This window comes from Silene latifolia, chromosome X (genome assembly GCF_048544455.1).
Source record: "Silene latifolia isolate original U9 population chromosome X, ASM4854445v1, whole genome shotgun sequence".
In the NCBI taxonomy this organism is placed as follows: domain Eukaryota; kingdom Viridiplantae; phylum Streptophyta; class Magnoliopsida; order Caryophyllales; family Caryophyllaceae; genus Silene; species Silene latifolia.
In genome coordinates, this window is record NC_133537.1 from 271,895,978 (window position 1) to 271,919,548 (window position 23,571).

General features: G+C 36.4%; 2 protein-coding genes across 2 annotated transcripts; both read left to right on the forward strand.

Moving 5' to 3' along the window:
• The first annotated feature begins 13,996 nt into the window (after nt 1–13,996).
• On the forward strand, nt 13,997–18,758 carry LOC141620105 (uncharacterized). The gene is made up of 3 exons (XM_074437061.1): nt 13,997–14,221; nt 14,276–15,220; nt 18,492–18,758. Exons 1-3 carry the CDS (start codon nt 13,997–13,999, stop codon nt 18,756–18,758), a joined length of 1,437 nt encoding a protein of 478 aa, XP_074293162.1.
• A 206-nt stretch (nt 18,759–18,964) lies between these two features.
• On the forward strand, nt 18,965–19,945 carry LOC141620106 (protein FAR1-RELATED SEQUENCE 5-like). The gene has a single exon (XM_074437062.1). It carries the CDS (start codon nt 18,965–18,967, stop codon nt 19,943–19,945), a length of 981 nt encoding a protein of 326 aa, XP_074293163.1.
• Nucleotides 19,946–23,571: the final 3,626 nt, after the last annotated feature.

The following is a 23,571-nucleotide window of genomic DNA, read 5'->3' on the forward strand; positions in this document are numbered from 1 at the left end:
TCATATGCATATTATCCATCATCATTAACATGTTTAAATCGTCATAAAACCGACTTAAATCCCTAATAATCAATATTTGCGGGTTTGCGTCATTAAATTCAATTCGGGTTTTAGAAATTCAATTCGTTCATATTGAGTTTCTGGGATTCATTGTTGATATAGTTTTCATCTGTTTGGTCATTAATTCATCGTCAATTCATCATGTTTAGTCTAATTCGTTTAGTTAGTTGGTTTAATTAATCATTCATTAACATCGACCCTTCACATAATTAATCCGTTTAATTCCGTCTTAACCATGTTTTGCTGTTTTATGACCTCAATCATATGTAAATAATCTATTAATAACTTTCATCCGAGTCTAAAATCGTAATCAATCCATTAATTAACAAATAACATTAACGGTTTGCAGTTCCGGCTTCACAGCCAGAACTCACCCTTGGAACAGACGCGGCAACTGCTGCGCCTCTTCCAAAGGGCGCGATTACTCTTCGCGCTGTTCGGTGAATTCGTCTCGAACTCCTTTTCTGCCTTGACCTCGTTTAATTAGCTACGTATTAATTAACTAATAATCGTATTATCACCTTCTGATCTGTCGTGTTTTATTCTTTTATTCTTTTTTCTCAAATCATCCGTTTTAAAGGTATTTTCGACATAAATCGCCTATTCCGTTGTAATCAATGTAATTTTCGTTGTTGTATTTTTCATTATTGTATTTCTTTCATTGTTTGTATGTTTCTCACATGTAAATCAACCTTAAATCCTACTTCGACCCAATTGTATGCTAATTACGTGTTTCACCGACTTAGTACTAATTCTCACATGCTAGGATTAATCTAATGGATGTTGCATTGCATGCATATAGCCGACGATATATCGAGTACGAATAACTTCCCTAATCATTAGTAGAGGCCGCTATCGAGGCGGGCGGGATTAGGTGTTCGATCAAAAGAGCTTCCTAATACGTACCCTCACCCCTTACTCCAGATCTCCGTGAGCACCCGTGTTCATTGGCATCCACGAGAGTCATTCTAGACATAGAATGCTAAGGGTAACGATTGCTTAGTGTTCATGTCACTACTTTGTGTCTTGACATGACACGAGGTATTCGAACGGTTCCAATTTCCCATAAAAATTGGTGGCGACTCCATACAAAATGCAAACGCTTGTTTTCGAGCCCCTTCACCAAGCGCCCCCGTGGGCGGCCCGCTGTCCACAAACTGGTCGATCGAGCAACAATTATGCTCGATCGAGTGAAGACGAAGGGGAAATAGTTCGATCGACCAATAGACATGCTCGATCAACCCCAGAAGCTGCGGAAACTGTTAAATCGTCACCAACGCCTATTCCAAGTGACGATACAAAGGAACGTACGGTTGAATCCTATTCTGTTCGAGTTCCTTTATCAAAATCGTCGCTACCATACCGTGACTGCAATTTCTTGGACCGTATCCGAGATCTTAATGTCGCTGATCATTACAATGCAATGATTGCTCAGGTACCCTCTTATTCTGAATTTCTTGATCAAATTGATTGGTCTAAGAGGGATGTTAGTAATGTTAAGACGGTAATGAATGTTTCTATGACTGAAGAGTGCAGCGCACTTCTTCGAAATGGGACTCCACCCAAATTGTCTGACCCAGGTCGTTTTTCTATACCATGTTCAATAGGGACCCATTCGTTTGATAATGCTTTATGTGACCTCGATTCTAGTGTCAACATTTTACCTTTGTCTCTTGCCTTGAAATTGGGTTTGACTAAGTTTACACGCGCTAGAACGACTGTTCAGCTAGCTGATCATTCTTATGTTCGGGCCAAAGGAGCTTTACATGAGGTACCTGTTAGGATCGGGAATTTCTTTATTCCCGTAGATTTTATTGTCTTAAATATACCCGAGGACCGTGACATTCCCGTTATTTTGGGAAGACCATTTTTTGTGCATCTTTGGCGCAATTATCGATGTCGGGGTTGGGACACTTACCTTTCATGTCGGAGGGGAGGACTTGGTGTTTACTAAGTCCGATGACCCTAGGGAACCCATACACATCACGCCATGTGATGATGTCCCTCATGAAGAGTCCTTTGATATACCGTCCGATAGTCCTTCTGAGTCACATATTGTTTTGCCGTTATGACACCTCCGCCCCATTCGGGAGCAAATTGGAGGAACATTTGTTTGTTTCTCCTTCTACAGGTCGCGACGAGTTCAAAGACCAGGGAGGTGAGATGGGTACTCCTAGTTTGAAATCCGGAACTGCCTGGATAGACGACCCAGGAGGAGGTGTTGATAAAGCTACACCGTCTAGGAAAAAGCTGCGTGATGAGGTGATAGATTGGGACCCGAGGATCTTTGTGGGAAGTCGTTGTTCTTACATTGCCAAGCTGTGGAGACCGGATGTCCGTTTGACGATTCTTTGAAGCTACCGCGTCCGTCGAGGCCTAGTAGTGGACCAATGATTTGTGGTGTTTGGTGAGAAGAAGAAGGTCGTCTTTGGGACTGATGAAGCTAGCGCTACCGGGAGGCAACCCGGCGATTTTATTCTGCATTTTATTTAATTTCAGTTGAATTCTGCTCGTTCGAGTTACTCGATCGAGTAACTTTCTGTTCGATCGAAAAAAAAAAAAAAAAAAAAAAAAAATTTTTTTTTACTCGATCGACCGCTTTTCTACTCGATCGACCACTATTCCTCTCGATCGAGCTGTTTTGGACGCCCATTGCTTGGATAGCTTCTTGTGACGATATTTCGGAGCTATTAGTGACCTCCCATTTCATGGTCGGTTTGGGGAGGTCCCTTTATTCGCGCATTTTGTGAGTTTTTCCGTCTTTACTCTCTTTCTCCTTCAGTTTGCATTTCCTTTCCTTGTTTTGGTACAATGGGGGCATTGTACGATTTGGTTTGGGGAGGTTATGCATCCATATCTGTGTCTGCATTTTGTTTTCATTGCATTTCAGTTATCATGTTTAATTTAAGCTTGCATTGTTGTTCACTTTCGTTAAAATTCAAAAAAATCAATAAAAATTAGAAAAATTGTTAAAATTCAAAAATTTCACGTTTATTTTAACATATAGGTTGAGTCGGAACGGTAGATTTCTATGATGAAATTGCACTGCAACTGTCTTTTTGCTTAAGCCTTGCATTAATTAATATCTTTTAGCTTTGTCTTATTGCATATCTACGAGTTAATGTTTAATTCAGCTGAACATATAGACTTGACCTGAAATTTTGGCAACCTACTTATAAATTCTAAGATTTAGAGCCGTATAAACTGGTGTCATTTATGACCAGTTTCATGTAGGATTGTGAGTAGTTACTCCTTGCATAACATGTTCATCAATTTGCACATACATGAAATTCAATTGCTTTTTGCCGTCATACATTCGGGTTAGTGGTTGGTGTCACATGCAGGGAGGTGCTTACATTTCCCTTTTCTTTCATTTTTACCCATAAACTCCACATTAGCCAAATTTGCCTGTTGACCCTTAACTACATCCAGATTTAGCCTGCCTTGTCAAACTAGTTTAGATTGTTCTGCGGTATACTATCTCTTGTATCAAATTTTGGCGCATATTCTGTTGATTCGGAGTTGGTATTTTATGAAGGAAAGGAGGATGATGAACAAATGACGTGAAAAAGGAAAAAAAAAAAAGAATTGAAAAAATGAAAAAAGAAAAAAAATCAGAAAAGAAGAAACCGAAAGAAGAAAAATAGAGAAAGAAAGAAAAAAATTTGAAAAAAAAGATGTCGTTTGTTGACGGTTTCGCTCCTATGCTTTATTTATATCATTTGAGGAGTATGTTTGGTTCGGTTTGGTGAGTTTTATGCCAAATGAAGGGCATGTGCTTTATTCTATAATTGAGTTGGAAATGGATATGTCTCATATGGTTCTGTTTAGGTACTAGCTTGGCCGCCTATACCTCCACATTCCCATAATTGTTTTGCCTTTTCTTACCCATTGCCTCACTTTACCATATTTTTGTAAGCCCTCGGCTGTGACAGGACCTTGTTTGGTTGGAATGTGTGTACGGTAGTTAGAATTGTCTATCATATTAGCTGCATGCATGTTTATGTGGGTCGTAGTCTAGGTGAGCGACTATTTTTCTTTCTCTCTTACATATATTTGTTCACCCTTTGCTTCATGAGAGAAGAGTGACCCGTGAGAGTCCGATTTTAAAGGTCATGCAAGGTCGACGGTTCAGCTTTATTATAAACATCATACAACTCGTTTGCATTTGACTATTTGCTATAGGTGTTAGTTTGCTGCATTAAATTGGTTTAAGTGGGCATTTGTAGCTAGCTCTGAGTTATCTTTTCCGTTCCATTAGTTGCATTTTAGTTTACCCGAGGACGAGTAAAGGTTTGGTTTGGGGAGATTTGATACGTGCATTTTATATAGTCTTATTAGCCTACTTTATGCACGTATTTCTATGCTTTTATCGTGGTTTTATGCTACGAAATGCCCCGAATATGCTACTTTGGTTTGTTTTGTCTTATTTGCAGGAATGAACCCAAAAGTAGTGAAATCAAGCCTTTTACCGTCCGTTTAGCATGCATTTGAAGGAAGAGTGAATTTGGAGCAAGAATGTAGCTATTTTGAGATGCGCAAAGAAGAAAGATAGCTAGGCGAGCAAGGGAAGAACTTCAAATTACTAGTGCCTACTTTGGAGAGCCATATCTCGAGTTCTACAACTGATATTCAGGTGATTCCAATTGGAGATGAAAGTTTGTTCTCTTAGCTTTCCAACGCCACCGGAATAGCCCTGTTTGACCAAGTAACGAAGAAATGGCAGCCGTTTGAAGTTCAGTGCGCAAAGCAGGAAAAGTACTCGATCGAGTACATAAATCACTCGATCGAGTACTAGCTACAGCGAGAACAATAGTGTCGAGTACAATTAGATTTTATCTTATGTTTATCTTATATCTAGTTAATAATAAGGATACTACTTAGTATAAATAAGAGTAGTTTTAGACCTAATAAGAAATCATTCATTCCCGGGACTCAGTAGAGGGGACGGACGACGCTTCTTCTTTTTTCTCTGTTTTCGGATTAATTGTTACTGGTACTTTTCATTCTTCTTTAATCTCTTAATAATTTTTATTGCTTTAATTCCTTCTTCCCTATATTAGTTATCGTAATTACTTTAATTCAATTCTTATTAGTCTTTTATAATGCTGAATTTCAATTATCTATTTGTTGTTGTTGTTAATTCGATGGTAGTGAATAGCTAATTTTCTCATGCTAAGACTATAGGGGATCCATAATTATGAAGGGAGAGTAATTGATTTATTGGGTTAATGCTGGTATTGTCTTTGTTGGTTAAATGCTGCAGTTAATTGTATCTGTCTGATCGAGTCGACGCAATTAGGCATTTATTTCTTAGTGATCCTCGACCTGGACCGAAAGGTTGGAAGAGGCGAGACTAGTAGCGAACAATAGGGTATTGCAGTGAGGGCGAAAGTTAAGCTGTTTACACTTTAGGGTGAATTAAGGACCGAAAGGTGACGTTCGCTACCCCTTAGACCGTATTTGCATTGACCTGAGACCTAGATTACTTAACTGAACGATTATGGTGAACCGTCTGTCTTAGCTGTTCCTCTTTATCTCATGCCCCGCTTCCTTCTTTTTATTTCCCTCTTCCTTATTCTCTTTAGTTTAGAAAATCACTTTTAAAACCCCCACATTGTGACATCCGACAGACCAAATTAGACAGATATTTAGCAACTTAGCCTCCCTGTGGAGATCGACCCTACTTGCTGCTAGCTTCTGTTAGTTGTAACTTAGGTATTTATTTTTGGTACATAACGACCGTATCACTCCTTGGCTACCGTTTATTCCAAGGTGACCCTTGAAACCATGCAACTATCCATCATCCATGTTCTACCACATTTTGTCATCAAAGGGAATGGACACAAAAATTGTTCAAATTTGAGTTCAAGAAAAGAAAAGAAAAGTGAAAAAGTTTGCAAAATGCATCAAAAGGAAAGAAAAGAGGAGCAAAAATAGACTCCTATGCTTCAAATATAAGGCACCCTCACTACATATGGGGTGACTTTGAAAATGTTCAAAAAATGCAAAAAGTTGAAAGTTGTCAAGTATTGAAATGCCAAACATCAAAGAAATGGCAAAAAGAAAGTGTTCTCAAATGTTATATGCCACAAGAAATTGGGGGGAAAACAACAACAAAGCAAACTCCCACATGAAACTCAAATTCTATTGATCCCTGTATCCATCGTATCCAGTTTTGTGCATGGTAGAGAGGGGACGACCCTTCTTCTTGTCTAGGCAAGAAGAGGAATTCCGTGATCCTCCAGTGTTTCTAACACCATAGGGAGTCTACTCTTGACGAAAGCATTTAACGATTGAGGACAAAGGTACCCTAGCTTGACACAACTTGGAGGTGATTTATTGGTATCCTTCTAGGCTTATTAGTTTGAAGAAACCATATCTATGAAGGAGTGTGTACCCTTGAATTGCTTCCCCTTTAGATAATTTCCGCCACTTAGATGAGGAAAGTGGCTATTCTTTTGTAGATGCATCCATTACTTGATTTTGTGTGCTTTAATGTTTGGATGTGTTGCCATTTTGGCAAGACCCACCTTGCCTTGCAAGAAGGCATCCTACCTCATGGTTGTCTTGTTGTGAGTTAAAGGGGCGGAGTGAGACCCGCTAATTATCTCAAATCGGCTATGTTAGTAGGTTAGTTTAAATAACGGTCCTAGTTTTTGTCACCTCTTTACTCGGGACGAGCAAAGGTTCAGTTTGGGAATATTTGATGTGACCAATATTTGAGCATATTTAGTCCCCGAATTAGCCTCGTTCCCATGCTTTTTAGTGCATATTTGAGTCATTTACTATCTTTAGTCCTTTGTTTTGCATATTCTTTGAGGTTTTGTTCCCTTGGTAGGAAAGGAGTGCAAACCTTGCATTTGCATGGCAAAATAGAGCTAAATTGATCAAATCTAATGACCAAGCATCAAAGAGAGGACAAGACTAGAAGGCCTTTGTACATATTGTAGTAGATGGGCAATGATGAGGAAAGATCCTTGCATCTCTGACAAGATCCCGGAGGATTGTTGGAAGAAGGAAGAAGAAAAAAAGAAAAAAAGGAAGCTGAGGCAGAATCCGAGCGTCTTGACCCTCGGGACGCCCGTCCAACCGCTGCCAGAATTCGAGCGTCCAAGTCGCCAATCCGCTCGTCCAGCCACCCAGCAATCCGCTCGTCCCGATACCTTGGACGCTCGGATTGTGTTACAGGCCCCAACGTGTTCTTCTCCCTCCATGAAGATGCGCATATTTTAGAAAGACCGGCAAAAAGTAGACCCGCATCTTTTTCTGAGAGGAGCGATTCCTCAAGGACTTAATCGTCATTTAAGCCCTTAGTAAACCCTAACTTGTGCACCTAATCCCCACTATAAATACCCCATTAGTCTAATTATATTATCATGTTCTTCTTATCAATCTTTAGTGTAGTTTATATCATTCTAATCTCTCTTTAATATTGTAATCAACTTCTAATCAAGTCTTAATACAAAATCTCATTTCCTTAATTTCTCTTTTGTTCATCTTTTATCTTGGGTAATTGAAGATTATTTGGGTTATTATTGGGAGATTGACAACCTTCCCATCATTCATCAAGTATTTCTATTATTCTTTGCTTTATTTTGGAATCATTATTAGGTATAACTAGTTTTATTACCCGTGAAATTCACGGGTCTAGCTATGTTGGGACGTTAGATTGTTAATGTGTTATGCAAGCCCATATTTGCGATCGCACTGAAAACTGAGGACAAAAAGGTCTTGTAAGAAAAAAAAACTATTAATCAATATGTATATTTGTATAATGCTACTAATATTGCTAAGTTTATTAATGTTTTGCCACGATTATTGTTATTATTCTTGTTGTACGATTTAAATGATGTGAGTAAATTGTTAATTAATTTTTATAATTTAAATCATGATCGGTATTATGATTTCCATCAAACAATATTAATAAATCTTATGAAGAATTTTAATAAATAATTCTGATGTAGCCTTATTATTAACCAGTGTAAAAATGACATGTGAATTAAAATTAGATGTTTTAAGTAGCCTTTTAACTATATTGTATTTTTTTTTACAAAAACAGTTATAAAAAAAACAATTTACTAAGATCCTCTAAATTCGAATTAAAAACTAAAAATGTTTTGTTTTTATATCAAGTGAGACAATTACGTACCAAATAAGTTTTTAATATCATTAGAACATAGTTCAAGGACGGATATCAAGTTTTTGTTCAACTAAATCCTACTGTTGCCTACACATTTCCCATGTAGTTTTTTTTTAACACATTATATTAATATTATGAGAAGACAAAGAAAACATCACCTACAAAAATAGAATAAGAAACAAACATACATTTAACGATAATTCAATTAATCTTGTAAGAGGGTTTACATAAAGATAGTATAAAATAAATCTACCACAAAGCGATATTAGTGGATAAATTACAAAAAACTGTGCATTTTACAATAAGTTTATATAAATTACACAAACAAAACTCGTAGAACATACTTTATGTATAACGTAATTAACTGCATAATCCAACTTTGCAATAATTAGAAAATTGTACCATTCCATCTGCAAAAATAAATCAAGGTGAGAAATACAAATTGACATCAATAAAATTTGTTTAAACAATATCAAATAAAACACAAATCTTATGTATGATATACCTTTATTTTTTTCACAAATGCAAATGATTAATAAAAATTATATGTAATGGAAAGTTTCAATAACATATAAATATGCCAAAAGGTTAGAAAAAGAGGGTAAAAAATAAAAGTGCCTATTTTAAAGACTTTATTTATATTAACTTAGCATCAAATAAGGAGTTAAATTTTAGGAGGAGAAATGAATCATCAAAAAGGAAAAGGAAGAGCTAAAGAGAAAATAAAGAGTTAGAGATGAGTAAGGGGTCATAAACGTGATAATAAGTATTCTATCTTAATTCTATGAATGAATATTATTAATTAGTCACATATTATCAAATGAAAGTTTCTTACCGATTCTACGATGTCGCATGTCTTATACATATGCTCAAGATAGTTTTTTTTATATTATTGTATAGATATGACGTGTAGATTATGATAGGTAATTTAGTATGCCTTTAAGTTAGATATATAGATTTTGTATTTAGATTATAGAGTTGTTGATTTTACATACATAAATATAGAGCAAGGAGAAATGTAATGTAAAAGGTTTGCATGAGAGTGGTTTATAAATTATCTTATGAAATTAAAATAAGACATATAGTTGATGGTTGATAGTTTGGCTTACTTTTTAATTATATTTATAGATTATTATTATTATTAAATCACTTTGCATTTATAGATTATTATTATTATTAAATCACTTTGCATAAGAGTGATTTAAAAATTATCCTATTAAATTAAAATTATCTAAATTTAGTTTTTTACCATTAATTATGAGAGTAACTTTTAAATGTGAAATTGGTAATTTTTTTTTTCATGTGTACTACTATGCTAGTATTTCCACGTGGATTATATTTTGCCACGTCACAATTAATTGTTGCTATGTCACATTTGTCTACGTGGCGTTTAATGTCTAGCCTTTTAATAATATTTATAGATTCTCTTAATCCCTTTTTAATTATTGTTAATCATCTTCATTTATTCATCATGTTTTGCTTTGTTAATATGATTGACAACCTTGTTAACATGTTAAACTTGATAATGAGTGAGTAGTTTCCTTAACTAGGGTTAATGGGTAATTAGGGGAAACCAACATGGGGGATGATTCATGCTTAATTTAATATGTTTTCATAATTTATTTGCTTGCTTGTTGTGATCTCAACTTATGCACATGTTATGTTTGATGAAATGCGAGCCTATGAATCCTTGCATTTTTTACCCATCACTTACCTTTTCAATGAGACTTGTAAGATATAAACCAACTCGAGTCTCATTAGACCATGCATATAGTTGAGTAGGGAGGATTAAGTCGACTTGTAGGTGTTGTACAATCAAATCGATTCGGCTCCGGGACCCAAACCTTCCTAGGATTGTAAGATATAAACCAACTCGATCGATCACAATAATAATTGCTTGCTTATAATTTGAGAATATGTTTGTATGATCAATTCCCATGAATCCCCTATGACCCCATGACACCCTAGTACTTTTAATCAATTGTTTACATCTCATTTTAATCATCTTGCTTGTTTACTTTTATTGCTATTTAGTTTAGTGATCTTCTTATCTTAACCCAAATCGTGACACCCCTAGACACTGCTACTTGCAATCGAAAATCCTACATCAATACCCGTCCCTTGGGATCCGACTTTTACTTACCTCTTTACTAATAATAGAGTTGTTTGTGGAGATATAAATATTGTTTTGGTCTAGGTGCTCCTAACGACAAGTAACCGAAAGTAACTCCAAGTGAGTCCGACCAGAAACATACCCTTATGAGTAATGTGATTGGATTGAAGCCTACCCTTAAGCAAGTTGGGGATTTTGTCCTTAAAAGTTGGGGGGGCGGTATTTCAACTCCTGTAGTCCAATATTTTAAGAGAGGTTGGTTCAGTTTTAGATGTGCTTCAGAGGAAGAAATGAACAGTATCCTTAAGGAAGGACCTTGGAAATTGGGTGGACATTCTCTTATTCTGAAACATTGGTCTCCCTCTTTCTCCACTTCCATGGAGAGGGTGTCCACTATTCCCATCTGGGTGAAATTCCCAGATCTAGACCCTTTTCTTTGGTCCAGTGTTGTCCTCAGCAAGATGGCTAGTACTATTGGGAGGCCTATGTTTGCTGACTTAACCACCACCTGTAAGGAGAGACTCTCTTTTGTCAGGGTCATGGTTGAGGCTGATATATCAAAGACTCTCCCTGAGCAGGTTACTCTTAATACTCCTTTTGGGCCTCGTACCTAGATGATTGATTATGAATGGTTACCTTGGTTCTGCTCTGGATGTGGAAAACTGGGGCACCAGCTTAGTTCATGCAAGTGGACTAAACCTCCAGCAATGCCTGCTGCTAAGTTGGTCTACAAGCCTGTTACTAAGCCTACTGCTAAGGAGGGTAATGCTAGACCACCCTCTGAATGTACCAAGATAGATCAGCAGGCTCAGACTCAAATAGCCTTGAAGAGAGCTTTGCCTGCTACATCTGAGCCTATCCCACTTCAGAACACTTTTGCTTCTCTTGCCACTGATTCAGGTTTGTTGAATCAGACTGAGAGTGCATCAAATTGTGTACCTCGGGATAAGGCTTCTCCTAAATCCCAAAATATCAGGAGTGCAGCCCTGCTAGCAGATACTCAAATAGCCTTGAAGAGAGATATGGTAGCAGACTCTAATGCCTGTATGCTGGGGGCTCCTTCAGCTGATAAGGAGGGTAATGAAATGATTAGCCCTTCTCTGGTTGTTGAGACACCCCTTGAATGCAGCCAGCCTGACCAGTAGGCTCAAACTCAAATAGCCTTGAAGAGAGCTTTGCCTGCTAAAACTGATATTGTTCAAACCAGTTTTAACTCTGATCAGAATACTACTGCTCCTAACACTCATATTGTCAGCAGTACAGTCATGTTATCAGATACTCAAATAGCCTTGAAGAGAGATCTGATAGCACACTCTAAACCTTGTCTGCTAGGTGGTACCTCAGTGGGTATTGTGGGGGCTGTCACTTTTGGGCATGGGGATCATGGCCTCTCTGTTGGTCCCTCTCCTAGCCTAACAAGGGTGCAACTCTTCTCTTCTCCTACTGCAATGCACTAAGAATGCAACAAGAAGGATAGGTTGGTTGGGTCTCAAATAGCCTTGAAGAGAGACCCTCTAACTGATTCAACTAAGCTTCACAGTCCTGCTAGGGCAATAGTTCAAAATGAAATGGGAGATGGGGACCATCATGATAGAGGTAAATGAAGATCTCTTCTTGGAATATCATAGGGGGAAATGACCCTCTCAAGCAGCAGGAAGTTTTGGACTTCCTGAGATCCCATAGAATTGATATTTTTGGAGTTCTTGAAACAAGAATTAAAGAAAAGAATGCTCAAAAAATTGCTAAGACTACTTTTAGAGACTATAAAGTAGTTAGTAACTATAAGGAGCATTATAATGGTTGTATCTGGCTCATATGGAAGCCTTCTAGTGTGACTGTCACCCCCTTGATCTATAATGCTCAATTTATCCACTGTGAAGTTTTGCACCATGCCACTTGTCACAAGTTTCATGTGACAATGATATATGCTAGTAATAGTGCTAGAGAACGTGATACTCTTTGGTCTCATCTCCTTAGTATCAGGCCTACTGTTAAAGAATGGCTCATACTTGGTGATTTTAATGTGGTCAGAACCGCTGATGAACATGTCAGCAAGACTCCTGCAAACCTTGCAGACATCCTTGATTTTAACTCCTGCCTTTTACAGTGTGAGGTTGATGATGTTAATGGTACTGGGAGTGAGCTTACCTGGAATAATAAGCAAGAGGTTGAGGGAAGAGTTCGGTCAAAACTGGATAGAGCCCTAGCCAATTCATCCTGGTTCACCACTTTCCCTGCTACTTCTGCAAATTTCCTAACCCCTGGGATTTCTGATCACTCTCCCATTCTGGTTACTGTTTTTGAGGATCAACATGTCCATGCTCGATTTAGCTTCCTCAACTGCTGGATTGAGCACCCTGATTATCACACCACCATTCAGAATGCCTGGATGGAGTCTGTCCATGGATCTCTCCAGTTCAAGCTCTTTGCAAAGCTTAAAAATGTGAAGTCTAAGCTCATCTTAATGCACAAACACAATTTTACTGACATCTCTACCCAGATCACAGCTTGCAAGGATCAGGTTCATCAATCTCAACAACAACTTCAAGCTGATCTCCACTCTACTGCTCTTTTGGACCAGGAGAGGATGCTGCTTGCAAAATTTGTGCACCTCAAGAAGACTGAAGGGACTATGCTAAAACAAAGAGCAAAAATTGAACACATTTCCTTCAATGACTCCTCCTCTAAGTATTTCTATGCTAGAATACATGACAGAAAGCAACATCAAATCATTGGGCAAATCAAAGATAAAGATGGCCAGGATAGATTTGGTCTAGATGATGTGGCTGCTGGGTTTGTTGATTATTATAAAAGTTTCCTTGGCACCTCTGTGGACACCTCTCCTCTTGATACTTGTTTTCTTCAGAAGGGCCAGTGTATTACTGCAGAGGATATCATGGGACTGACTAAGCCTATTGATATCTCTGAAATTAAGAATGCTCTCTTTAGTATTGGCTCAGATAAGAGCCCTGGGCCTGATGGATTCTCCTCTGCATTTTTCAAAGCCTCTTGGGATCTGGTGGGGTCTGATTTTTGTAAGGCTGTCCAAGCTTACTTTAGAACTGGCAAGTTAAGTAAGCAGGCAAATGCAACCCTAATCACCCTCATCCCCAAAAAGCAGGTCAACAGTTCTGTTAAAGACTTTAGGCCCATATCCTGCTGCTCAACTTTTTATAAGACCATAAGTAAAATCCTATCTAATAGGATTCAGAATGTCCTACCTCAACTCATTGGGACTGAGCAAGCTGCTTTCATCATGGGAAGGAATATTCATGAAAACATTATGCTATCTCAGTCACTAGTAAAGAGGTATGGTAGGAAGTTTTTAATACCTAGATGTTTAATCAAGGTTGATCTCAGGAAAGCCTTTGATTCACTACAGTGGGCTTTTGTGAAGGATATGCTGACTGTTTTTAAGTTTCCTCCTCAGTTTATAGACTGGATCATGGGTTGTATCTCGAGCTCATGGTTCTCTCTTAAGCTTAATGGAGCTGTTCATGGATTCTTCCAAGGAAAAAAGTGGCCTAAGGCAGGGAGATCCCCTCTCTCCCTATCTCTTTGTCCTCAGCATGGAGATTCTTTCTCGTTATCTTAGACAAATTTGCACACAGCCTAATGTATCTTATCACCCTAAATGTTCCAAAATTGGCCTCACTCATCTTATTTTTGCGGATGATTTAATGATATTCACCAGGGGTGATGTGCCATCTGTTACTGCTATGTTGAAGACTCTTCAGAATTTTTCTCAATGGTCTGGTCTTCATGCTAATACTGAGAAGACTGATGTTTACTTTGGAGGAGTTTCTACTAAAATTAAAGCCCAGATTCTTCTTGTCACTGGCTTTTCTGAGGGCCAATTCCCTTTTAGATACCTGGGTTTGCCTTTAAATGTTGCCAGGAACACTGTTGAGACTTATGGTACTCTGATCAGTAAAATTCAATCTACCTTGCATAACTAGACTACCAAGTCCTTTTCTTATGCTGGTAAAGTTCAACTCCTGAACTCTGTCATCTTTGGACTTACAAATTTCTGGGGGGCTTGTGTCATTCTTCCTAAAAGCATCATCAAAATTATCAATAAGCTTTGTAAGGATTTCTTCTGGAATTCTGAGGATGGGAGCAGGAGAATGATCTTTAAAAGCTGGAAAAGCATTTACACAAGCTGGAATGAGGGAGGTTTTGACATTAGAGAGCTCCTTTCATGGAATAAAGCACTGGTAGCCAAAAGGCTTTGGCTCATCATCTATAAACAAACTGGCCTCTGGTTTACCTGGACTCAGGCCTATAATTTCCCCACTATGGTTTTCTGGGATCTAACAAGCAAGGATAGGCATTCTGAAAGTCTCAAGAGCATCATCACTGTAAATAATGAAATTCTTCAGAGGACTGGATCTCAGCATGCCGCTCATCAGCTACTTTCCTCTTGGACTGTCCATGGTAAGTTTAACATAGATATGGCTTACAACTGGTTTAGGACTGCTCAGACTCATCTCCCATGGGCTCAAGCTTTAAAGCATCAGTTTATCCTCCCTAGTCATAGCCTAGTCACTTCCCTGGCAGTTCAGCAGCAGTTGGCGACAGTAGATAATCTCATTGGTCGAGGGATGATCATACCAAATAGGTGCATCTTATATAAGCAAGCAACAGAGACCCATGATCATTTGTTCTTCAGTTGCCCCTTCTCACATGCTATTTGGACTGCACTCCTTCACTGGCTAGATATTGATGGTAGAGGACATGACTGCACTGCTGAATTACTCTGGAGTATGCATAAGAGTAAACGTCGACATTGGAAGAATGGCTGGTTGAGGAGCAGTATTGCAGCAGCTTGTTACTACATCTGGGAAGAACGAAATGCTCGAATATTCAAGGGTAGAGAGACTGAGATAGAGCAAATAGTCTATGTAATCAAATCTAGTGTTAGTACTCGCATCCTAGGGAAAATTTATGCTATACACTATGCCCATGTGGCTAGTAGGCTCAATAAGCTTTGATTTCTTAGCCTAAGTGGATATGCTTGTAATGAAATCTTTGTCCCTTTTTCCCCCCTTAATGGATGAATAAAGAGGACTATAAATTTCTTGAAAATAATAATAATAATAATAATAATAATAATAATAATAATAATAATAATAATAATAATAATAATAATAATAATAATAATAATAATTAGGCTAGAGTTCCGGTGAGAACGGGGCTTATCGTGAGAACCGTGAGAACAGATCTCAACCGTCCATCAAATGATCTGACGACTGAGATTAGACGCGCGTTACTTTGAAAAGTAGACTTTCGCGCAAAACAAAAAATAAGAAAGTGTACATATGAGCAATATCAAACCTACGGAACAAAATCAAACCATACGAAACAAAATAAATCGATTTCATCATTAATCCTTCCTTAATTTGTAAATTTTTGTTTTTCGACATCAAATTTAGTGATCTAAAATCAGTTATTCATCATCAATTGCTGTGTTCGAAGCGCAAATCTTCGGAAGCAAAATCAGATTCAATTTGTTCAAACTTTTGCATTCATCAGCTATTCAGTTATTTGAAGATCAAAACTTTGTAAGGAAAATCGGAGTTGATTTCGTCATTCATCTGGAATTATTGTTTTCGACAGTCAATATTGAGGTATGTTCATTCAATGTTATTTAATTCCTTTCTCAATCCTTGTTGAATTGATTTTATGATGATGTTAAAGTTAAATTTAATGAAATTCAACTTAATTTCGGATTTGATTAAATTTAGTTAACTAGATTTATTGTCCGAAACCACAAAAATATTAATTTTATAACGAAATGTGTTAAATTAGGGTTTATAGTTTTTTTTTTTGATTTTAGGATGATGATAAACGTAAATGTACTTTGTGGTGAAAAGAAATGTAAAAATAATGAGAAAGGAAAAGTGTGCAATTTGAAGTAACTGAAAAGTAGTTTTGCATGTAATAATAATGAGTTGTGTTGTGGTGTACACGTTTCATAAAGAAATGTCCTATCAGTTTTATTGAAATGTGCATTATCTATAATAACGATGTGCACGTAATTATTACCTTTTGCAAGTGGTCTTGCAACTGTTCACAATAAGTCACAATAAGTCAAATGACGGTTTCTAACTTGCTTATGTGGTGAAAAGACACAACTATTCACATTAATTTAAATATTACTTCTGAATGTAGATTATATTATTTCAGAATGTACATTATATTAATTATAAAAGAACTTGCTCCATCAAATAAATTGTCCATTATCTATATTCATAATGTACATTTTCTGATAATTAGGTGCAACTAAAATATCATTAAGCACTGTTTGGAAAATGTACATTATATTATATTTAAAGGTACATTAAATTATTTAAAAAAGAACATCTAACATTATATGGAAAATAAATGTGCTTTCAGTTTAATTCAAATGTCCATTACGTATTTTCATAATGTGCATGTACTGTTTTATGAAAGAGATTTAAAAGCAGACCTTAAATGTACATTATATTATTTTTAAAGGTACATTTTATTATTTACACAGGAATTTGAAATATCAATTAAATTGAACTCGTAATACATATAGTCGTTTAAGTAACATAGATAACTTCAACCAGTTTATTAATTACCATGATTATAATGTGACTGTTGAAAAGACACAACTGTTCACAATATTTAATCTCTTCTACTCAATTAATCCACTATATAAACACAAGAGTACACCACCACTTTTCCATTCAATCTTCATTTCTAAAACCTTTTTGAATAACCAAAATCTTTAATCTCTCCAGAAAACTACCCAATCTTCTAAAAAAAACAATGTCTTATTCTAAATGCCAAATACCCTACTACCAGAACATTCAAGACAAAAACAATTTCATCACTAATCATAAGAAATGGCAAGAAGACCAGTTTTCTTCAAACTGGATTACTTTAACGGATATTCCTGTGGAGATGGATGTACCATCAGACACACGTCCTTTACATACTTTTCTTACTAATTATGAATTTCTCTCGATTATTTTTGAACGACTTGGGAGGCCAGAGAAGAAAAACATGGCCGAGATATGCAAGGCTTGGTCGTGTTGGTTCCTTTTAGGATCCAACGAAAAGACAATTGAAAGGGATTATTACCGAAACGCGGTTTTGGCAAATGAAAATGGAATAATCACTATCACAAATAATGGAAGGCTGGTTGAAAGATAGTGCCTTTGCAGGCGTTTGTCTAGTCCTGAAGAAAAAATTAGACATCATAAACGACAAGCACAACAAAGAAAAAAACAAAGAAAACAAGATGAAATTGAAAAGTTGTATGAGGACAAGTCTGGTGATGAGGGTTATTACGACTCTAACTGTTAGATTAATTTACAAATATATTAAGTTAGTTTTCTAGTATATTGTTATTTTGTATTATCTTATCTTGTTTTTTTTTCTTTCTTTTTTTTTTCACTATAAGCCTTAATAGGCTTTATGCTTTTGAAAGTCTTGAATGACTTTTGTAAATATTTCTAATATTAATGAAACAGTATTATGTCGTTTATTTGTTTGTTTACTGTCATTAACATTCAATACATTTTATATATGTTATATCAAAATGGACAACAATATTTTCTATGAACATTAGCAGTAAAATAAATGTTCCTTTAAAGGCATGACAATGGACATTGGCAGGAATACATTATATATGAACCTTTATTTGTACGAAATAAATTACCAATCTTTGTAGAGCATATTAGAATTCGATTACTCCATTATTGATGCAATAATATTCAATATACTTATTTACTGAACTACTGTTGAAGCAGACAATGAGTACAAGTGATGGAACTACGTCTTGTTCTACAAATAACAGCTTTAAGACTCCAAGAACAAGAATTGAACCATTAAATGCACTCCACTACATTTCATTCTGTCCAGAGGAAAATAAACCTAAAGTAGGACAAGTATTCGAAACACTAGAATCAGCAGAGTTATTCTAAAAAGAATATTGTACAATATGTGGGTTTACGCCAAGACTTGCAACAACAAAAAGGATTAAAGGCAATGAGTTACCAGACAGTTTTGCATTAAGGAATGTTGTCTGCAATAGGCAAGGTGTAAAGGAAAGTAGGAAAAGGAAGAGGACAGATACTGATACTGATACTACTGAGCCATGTGAGACCGATTACAAGAATTGACTGTCGTGCATTAGTGCAGTTCAAATACCAAGAAAATGGAACTTACATTGCTACCATATTCGATGAAGCCCATAACCATCCACTTGCTTCGCCGGAATCTACAATATTCTTGAAAGGAAACCGAAAAATGACAGAGGTACAGAAACAATTTATCACAAAGGTAAAGGTGCTAAAACTAGGTGGTGTGAAAGCCTATAGAGGTTGGAAGGAGCTGTGTGGAGGTTATGACAACATCGGTGCTACTGAGGTTAATTTCAAAAACTTTGTCAGGGACATAAAAACGTAGATTGGTAATTTTGATGCGCAAATGTTTGTTGAGAATCTTATTGGGAAAAAAGACACATGCAGTTCATTTTACTTTGATTTTATAGTAGATGAAAACAAGTGTCTCGCTGGAGTGTTTTGGGCATATCCGATCTGCATAAAGAACTACATGTTGTTCGGTGAGGTGTTATCAACAGATGCTACATATGGAACAAACTCAAGTACGATATGGTGTTTGTGCCTTTCACAAGAGTTGATAATCACAAAAGATGCATAACCTTTGGAGCTGGGTTGATAGGTGATGAAAGTATTGAGTGTTACAGATGGCTGTTCAAGACATTTTTGGAAGCAATGGGCGGGTGCCATCCGAGAGTTATAATTACTGATCAGGACAAATCAATAAAGTCGGTAGTCCCGGAAGTATTTAAGGAGTCAACACACAGACTGTGCATGTGGCACATAATGAAGAAACTAAGAGAAAAAGTCAGTTATCAACTATTTCAAGATGAGGATTTTAATAGCAGGCTCAATAGGTGTGTTTGGAACAACCAACTTGAGCCTGATGAATTCGAAGAACAATGGGGGAAGATAATGACCGATTATCAGCTTGTAGAACACGAGTGGTTTTCAGATTTGTACGATATCAGGGAACCGTGGATCCCTGCCTATTTTAAAGATGTTTCCATGTCTGGCTTGATGAGGGTTACTTCAAGGTCTGAGAGTGAAAACAGTTTCTTTGACAGGTTCCTCACACCTCATTTGACCCTTGTTGATTTTTGGGTGTGCTATGAGAGTGCTTTGGAAGCACAAAGACACAGGCAGTCCAAGTTGAACAGTGACAACAAACACTCTGAAATCCCACGGAAAACTAACTCAAACCTTGAAGTCCATTCTTCTGAAATATACTCGCACAATATTTTCAAAGACTTCCAAACAGAATTGGTTGCAGCTTTGTCTGATTGCCGTTTTAAAGATGTGGACAAGATTGATGAGACAAAAATATATATTCTAACAGACTTGCAGATGCCAAATAAGTCATGGAACGTAGCATTTTCACCAGATAACATCGAGATTACTTATTCCTGTTCTATGTTTCAGAGAATGGGCTTGTTGTGCAGGCACTGCCATTGGGTTCTACACAACCAAGATTTTCAGAAAATACCAGAACCAGTACATAATGCAAAGATGGACAAAAGCTGCAATGAGTAAGCTTGTCTTTGATAAAGAAGGCAAAGTGATAAATGTCTCTCAAAAGTTTTCTGACCGGAAAAGTTTTGAGTACTGAGCTGTGGCAAGAGGTTTATTCTTGTGTCAGCGTAGCTGAGTGTGATGATAACGACATGAAGCTTTTGATTGAAAAATTGAGAGATATTAGATAGGATATGATTAGTAACAAAAGTGTTCCAGCAAAGAAGAAAGACAAGATGAAAGAAATAGAAAAGTATGTGGGCTGCAAAATACCTCAGAAGTTGGTCATTCATGTTCCTAGAAAATCTAAAAACAAGGGTAGGACCAAGGGCAAGAGAATTGAATCACAAATGTTAAAAGCCCTAAAGAAGAGAGCAAAAGAGAAGAGGTACTGCAAAACATGTGGCCGCCAAGGACACAACTCTAGGACTTGCAATGAAACAAACCATCTGACAAGTATGTATAATTTGGTTTCTTGTTAAAGCATATTACATTTATGCTAAATAATTATTAATTATACAAGTATAGCGCATAGTGTTTACCTTCGAAAATCATCACTCTTATATGGAGGCACATAAGTTCTTTGTGCAATGAACATTATGGTTGTTCTGAAGGCATAAATGAGAATTTCAGCAATGTACATTTGGTTAACATTAAATATATATCAATTTAGTTGTTCATTTTGGCCATTTTGTCCTTATAAAATCTAATATTTAATTTACATTCTGTTGCATATTCACCAAATACCACCATGAATATGACGACGATGAAGGAGATGAATGTGATGATGCGGAGGACGAGGATGATGAGGACGATAACGAAGTGGAAGATGCAAATTTTTGATTCAAGGATAGACATTCATAATATACACTACGAGAACATTCTTAAAGGCTTGTATGTACAATTCGATTTTATTGCCAAAGTACATTACTCTTTTAGACAAAGTATATTACATTTGTATTAAAGGATCATTATTGTTGTTCTGCAAGGACATCATCAACTTGATTGGAATTGTTTTCCCAGAGTACAATAATTTGAAGGCATAAAAGCCTTTTGCACAATAAACATTATTGTTGTTCTGGAAGAACATAATAAACTTTATTGAAATTTATTTCCGAAATATAACACTTTCTTGAATTAAATTTTTTTCAAACTTCAGGTTGTACGAGTCGTAGTTTCCTCAATATATGTTACATTACTCACTCACATGTCACAAATGAAACTAAAAAGTTTTTACGGCTTGAATTCAACATCTTCCTCATCTTCATCGTCGTATTCTTCCCATGGCAGTGGGTTTGAACGGAAATCCATTGCCTTCTTTAGTACAACATCAAAACATACATTGCCTTCTGTTAAAATCATATATGAAATGTATTTCTTCGGCAAAATCAGTAGGGGAGCGTCCTAGGAAAGTATAGAAAACAAGGGGTTAGAACATGTACAAATGCGTACTGAATTTTGTATTAATAATAATTGTATTACTTCTGAAACTCACATCGGCTTTTTTAAGCCCACAGGTCCAATTTAAATTACCCTTAAATGTCTCCATATGTCTCATAACGTAAACACCACAATCAGTCTTGTTAGTGTTGTTCCTCCACTTTATCCTTGCAAGAATAGGCTGCAGTTTTTTGATGCGATCAACTTTTACTTTTGAAACACCGATGTCTTTCAAGTATTCTGTAGAACATTACGCTGGCGGATAAGGGGAAAAAACATTAGGACACTAATAATTATGAGCTACAATATCACAAAAATAAGAAAATTAAGACATACCATATTGTTGGGGAAGGTACACTCTATGTAAAGTCATTGTACATTCATAATAATGAAAAGGAACAGCATGTAGTGCTGTTAAGTAAAAGAGAGCATAAATCTTACAAAAGGCAGTGGTCTATCGTGGAAAAATTCCTCTGGTTTCCGTCACGATGCACATTATCAATGATGATGAACTTATACTTGTTGCTGTCAATGACTAGTAAATGGTAATGCCTTTTATATATAACTGGGAAGAAGAACTGTAGATTTTAAAATATTTAATTAGGCAACAAGCAAACTAAATATAAAATGCAGAAAGAGTGTATATTGTCGATGCTAACCAAATCAATTGTATCTGGGTTAACGGAGAATTGGGTAAACTTTTCTTTCATTATATCCTTAACCACCTTAAAATTTTAAACAGTGTCCAGTTCTCCTTGAAGCATCATCTGTATGCAAGACAAGTAAAGTTTCTGATGTTAATCAAGAGAAACAACATTACAAAATTTACTTGTTGAAATAAGTTTATATAAATATTTGACTTACACACACAGTTGTGGTGAAAAAAAAATCGATATGGCTCTGAAGAGTTTCTTGTAGATTCCTTGACATTCAGAAGTTTTGCCCAACAATCGATCACATCGCTCGTTAAATACTTAGATTCTCGTAGCGTTGCCATTTTAATACACCGAAGAGAAATGTCACCCACATGCACAAGAAGTTCCCTGGTTCAGGACTACTAGTGTTAACTGAAAACAGGATACAGAACATTTTAAATTTAAATATTGTACATTAGTAGTAATATATATGTACCTGGCTAAATCGGTATGTTTTCCTCTACTGTACGACACATAATCAGCAATGCAATTCTGAAAGTCAGTAAGAGGAGTAATAATGCATGTATCTGTGCTTAGTAAATTACGATTTGCAAGGATGCTCAGAGACTCTGGTTGACTTTTTTCATGTTCATGAACAATTTGATTTTTGATGACTTTGCCCTTGGTAGTGTCAGCACTGTCAAGCACATCATTGTAATCTGTACTCATCTCCTCTGTACCAGATATATCCTTTGTATTTTTGTCCTCATCGTTAAGACAGACATTATGCTCATTTGTATTTTTGTCTTTTATCCTAGCTATGTCGTTTGTATTACTCACATCTGTCATGCTATCATTGTTCTCACAAACATCATTACCATCTGGTATATTCCCTTCTGTACAACCTACCTCCACTGTTCTCTTCTTAACCCTAACAGTCTCATTGTTGTCACGAACACCAATATCATCTGCACTCTTCTCTTTCTTTCCAACTACCTCCTCTCCTATCTTCTCATCCCCGGCAATCTCATCACCACATTTATCCTCGTAGAATTCTTCATCAGACGAATCCAGTTTCTTTGGGAAGGGCTTTTCTTGATACTGCTTCACCTTTGTTAAAACGTCATCACAAACAATGTTGCACTTGGATGAAACCAAAGTGCAAAGATATTTGATTCTCAATATTCGAAGTCCATCCATCTACAAAAGTTAGAATATCTTGAGGATAGGTAACTTATAAACAAGAATGTGCTTTTAATAATTTAAGAAAGATCATTTAATTAAACCAAAAGTACATTTACAATTATGGGATATAAATTGTTTAGAAACTTACGTTGTTTTTTGTCAACCCACAAGTCCAATACTGACCCCCCTGTATGTTTCCATGTGTTTCAATGTGTAAATATCACAGTCAACAACATTTTAATGGTTTCTCCAAGGCATTTTTAATACAACAGGCTCCATTACTCTTACTCTTTCCTTCAAATCACCAATGTCATTCAAATATTCTGCCAAAGCATTACGCTGCATGGAAAAATTCAGATCAAACTGTCTAGAGAGACCGTGCAAAAA

What these genes read in the sequence shown, in the direction of transcription:
- LOC141620105 (XM_074437061.1), top strand. Translation starts at nt 13,997, where the DNA reads ATGATATTCACCAGGGGTGATGTGCCATCTGTTACTGCTATGTTGAAG. An exon ending in TAAATGTTGCCAGGAACACT is followed by an intron (nt 14,222 to 14,275) that starts GTTGAGACTTAT and finishes TTGCATAACTAG; the next exon opens with ACTACCAAGTCCTTTTCTTA. An exon ending in AGATAGAGCAAATAGTCTAT is followed by an intron (nt 15,221 to 18,491) that starts GTAATCAAATCT and finishes GCATTAGTGCAG; the next exon opens with TTCAAATACCAAGAAAATGG.
- LOC141620106 (XM_074437062.1), top strand. Translation starts at nt 18,965, where the DNA reads ATGGTGTTTGTGCCTTTCACAAGAGTTGATAATCACAAAAGATGCATA.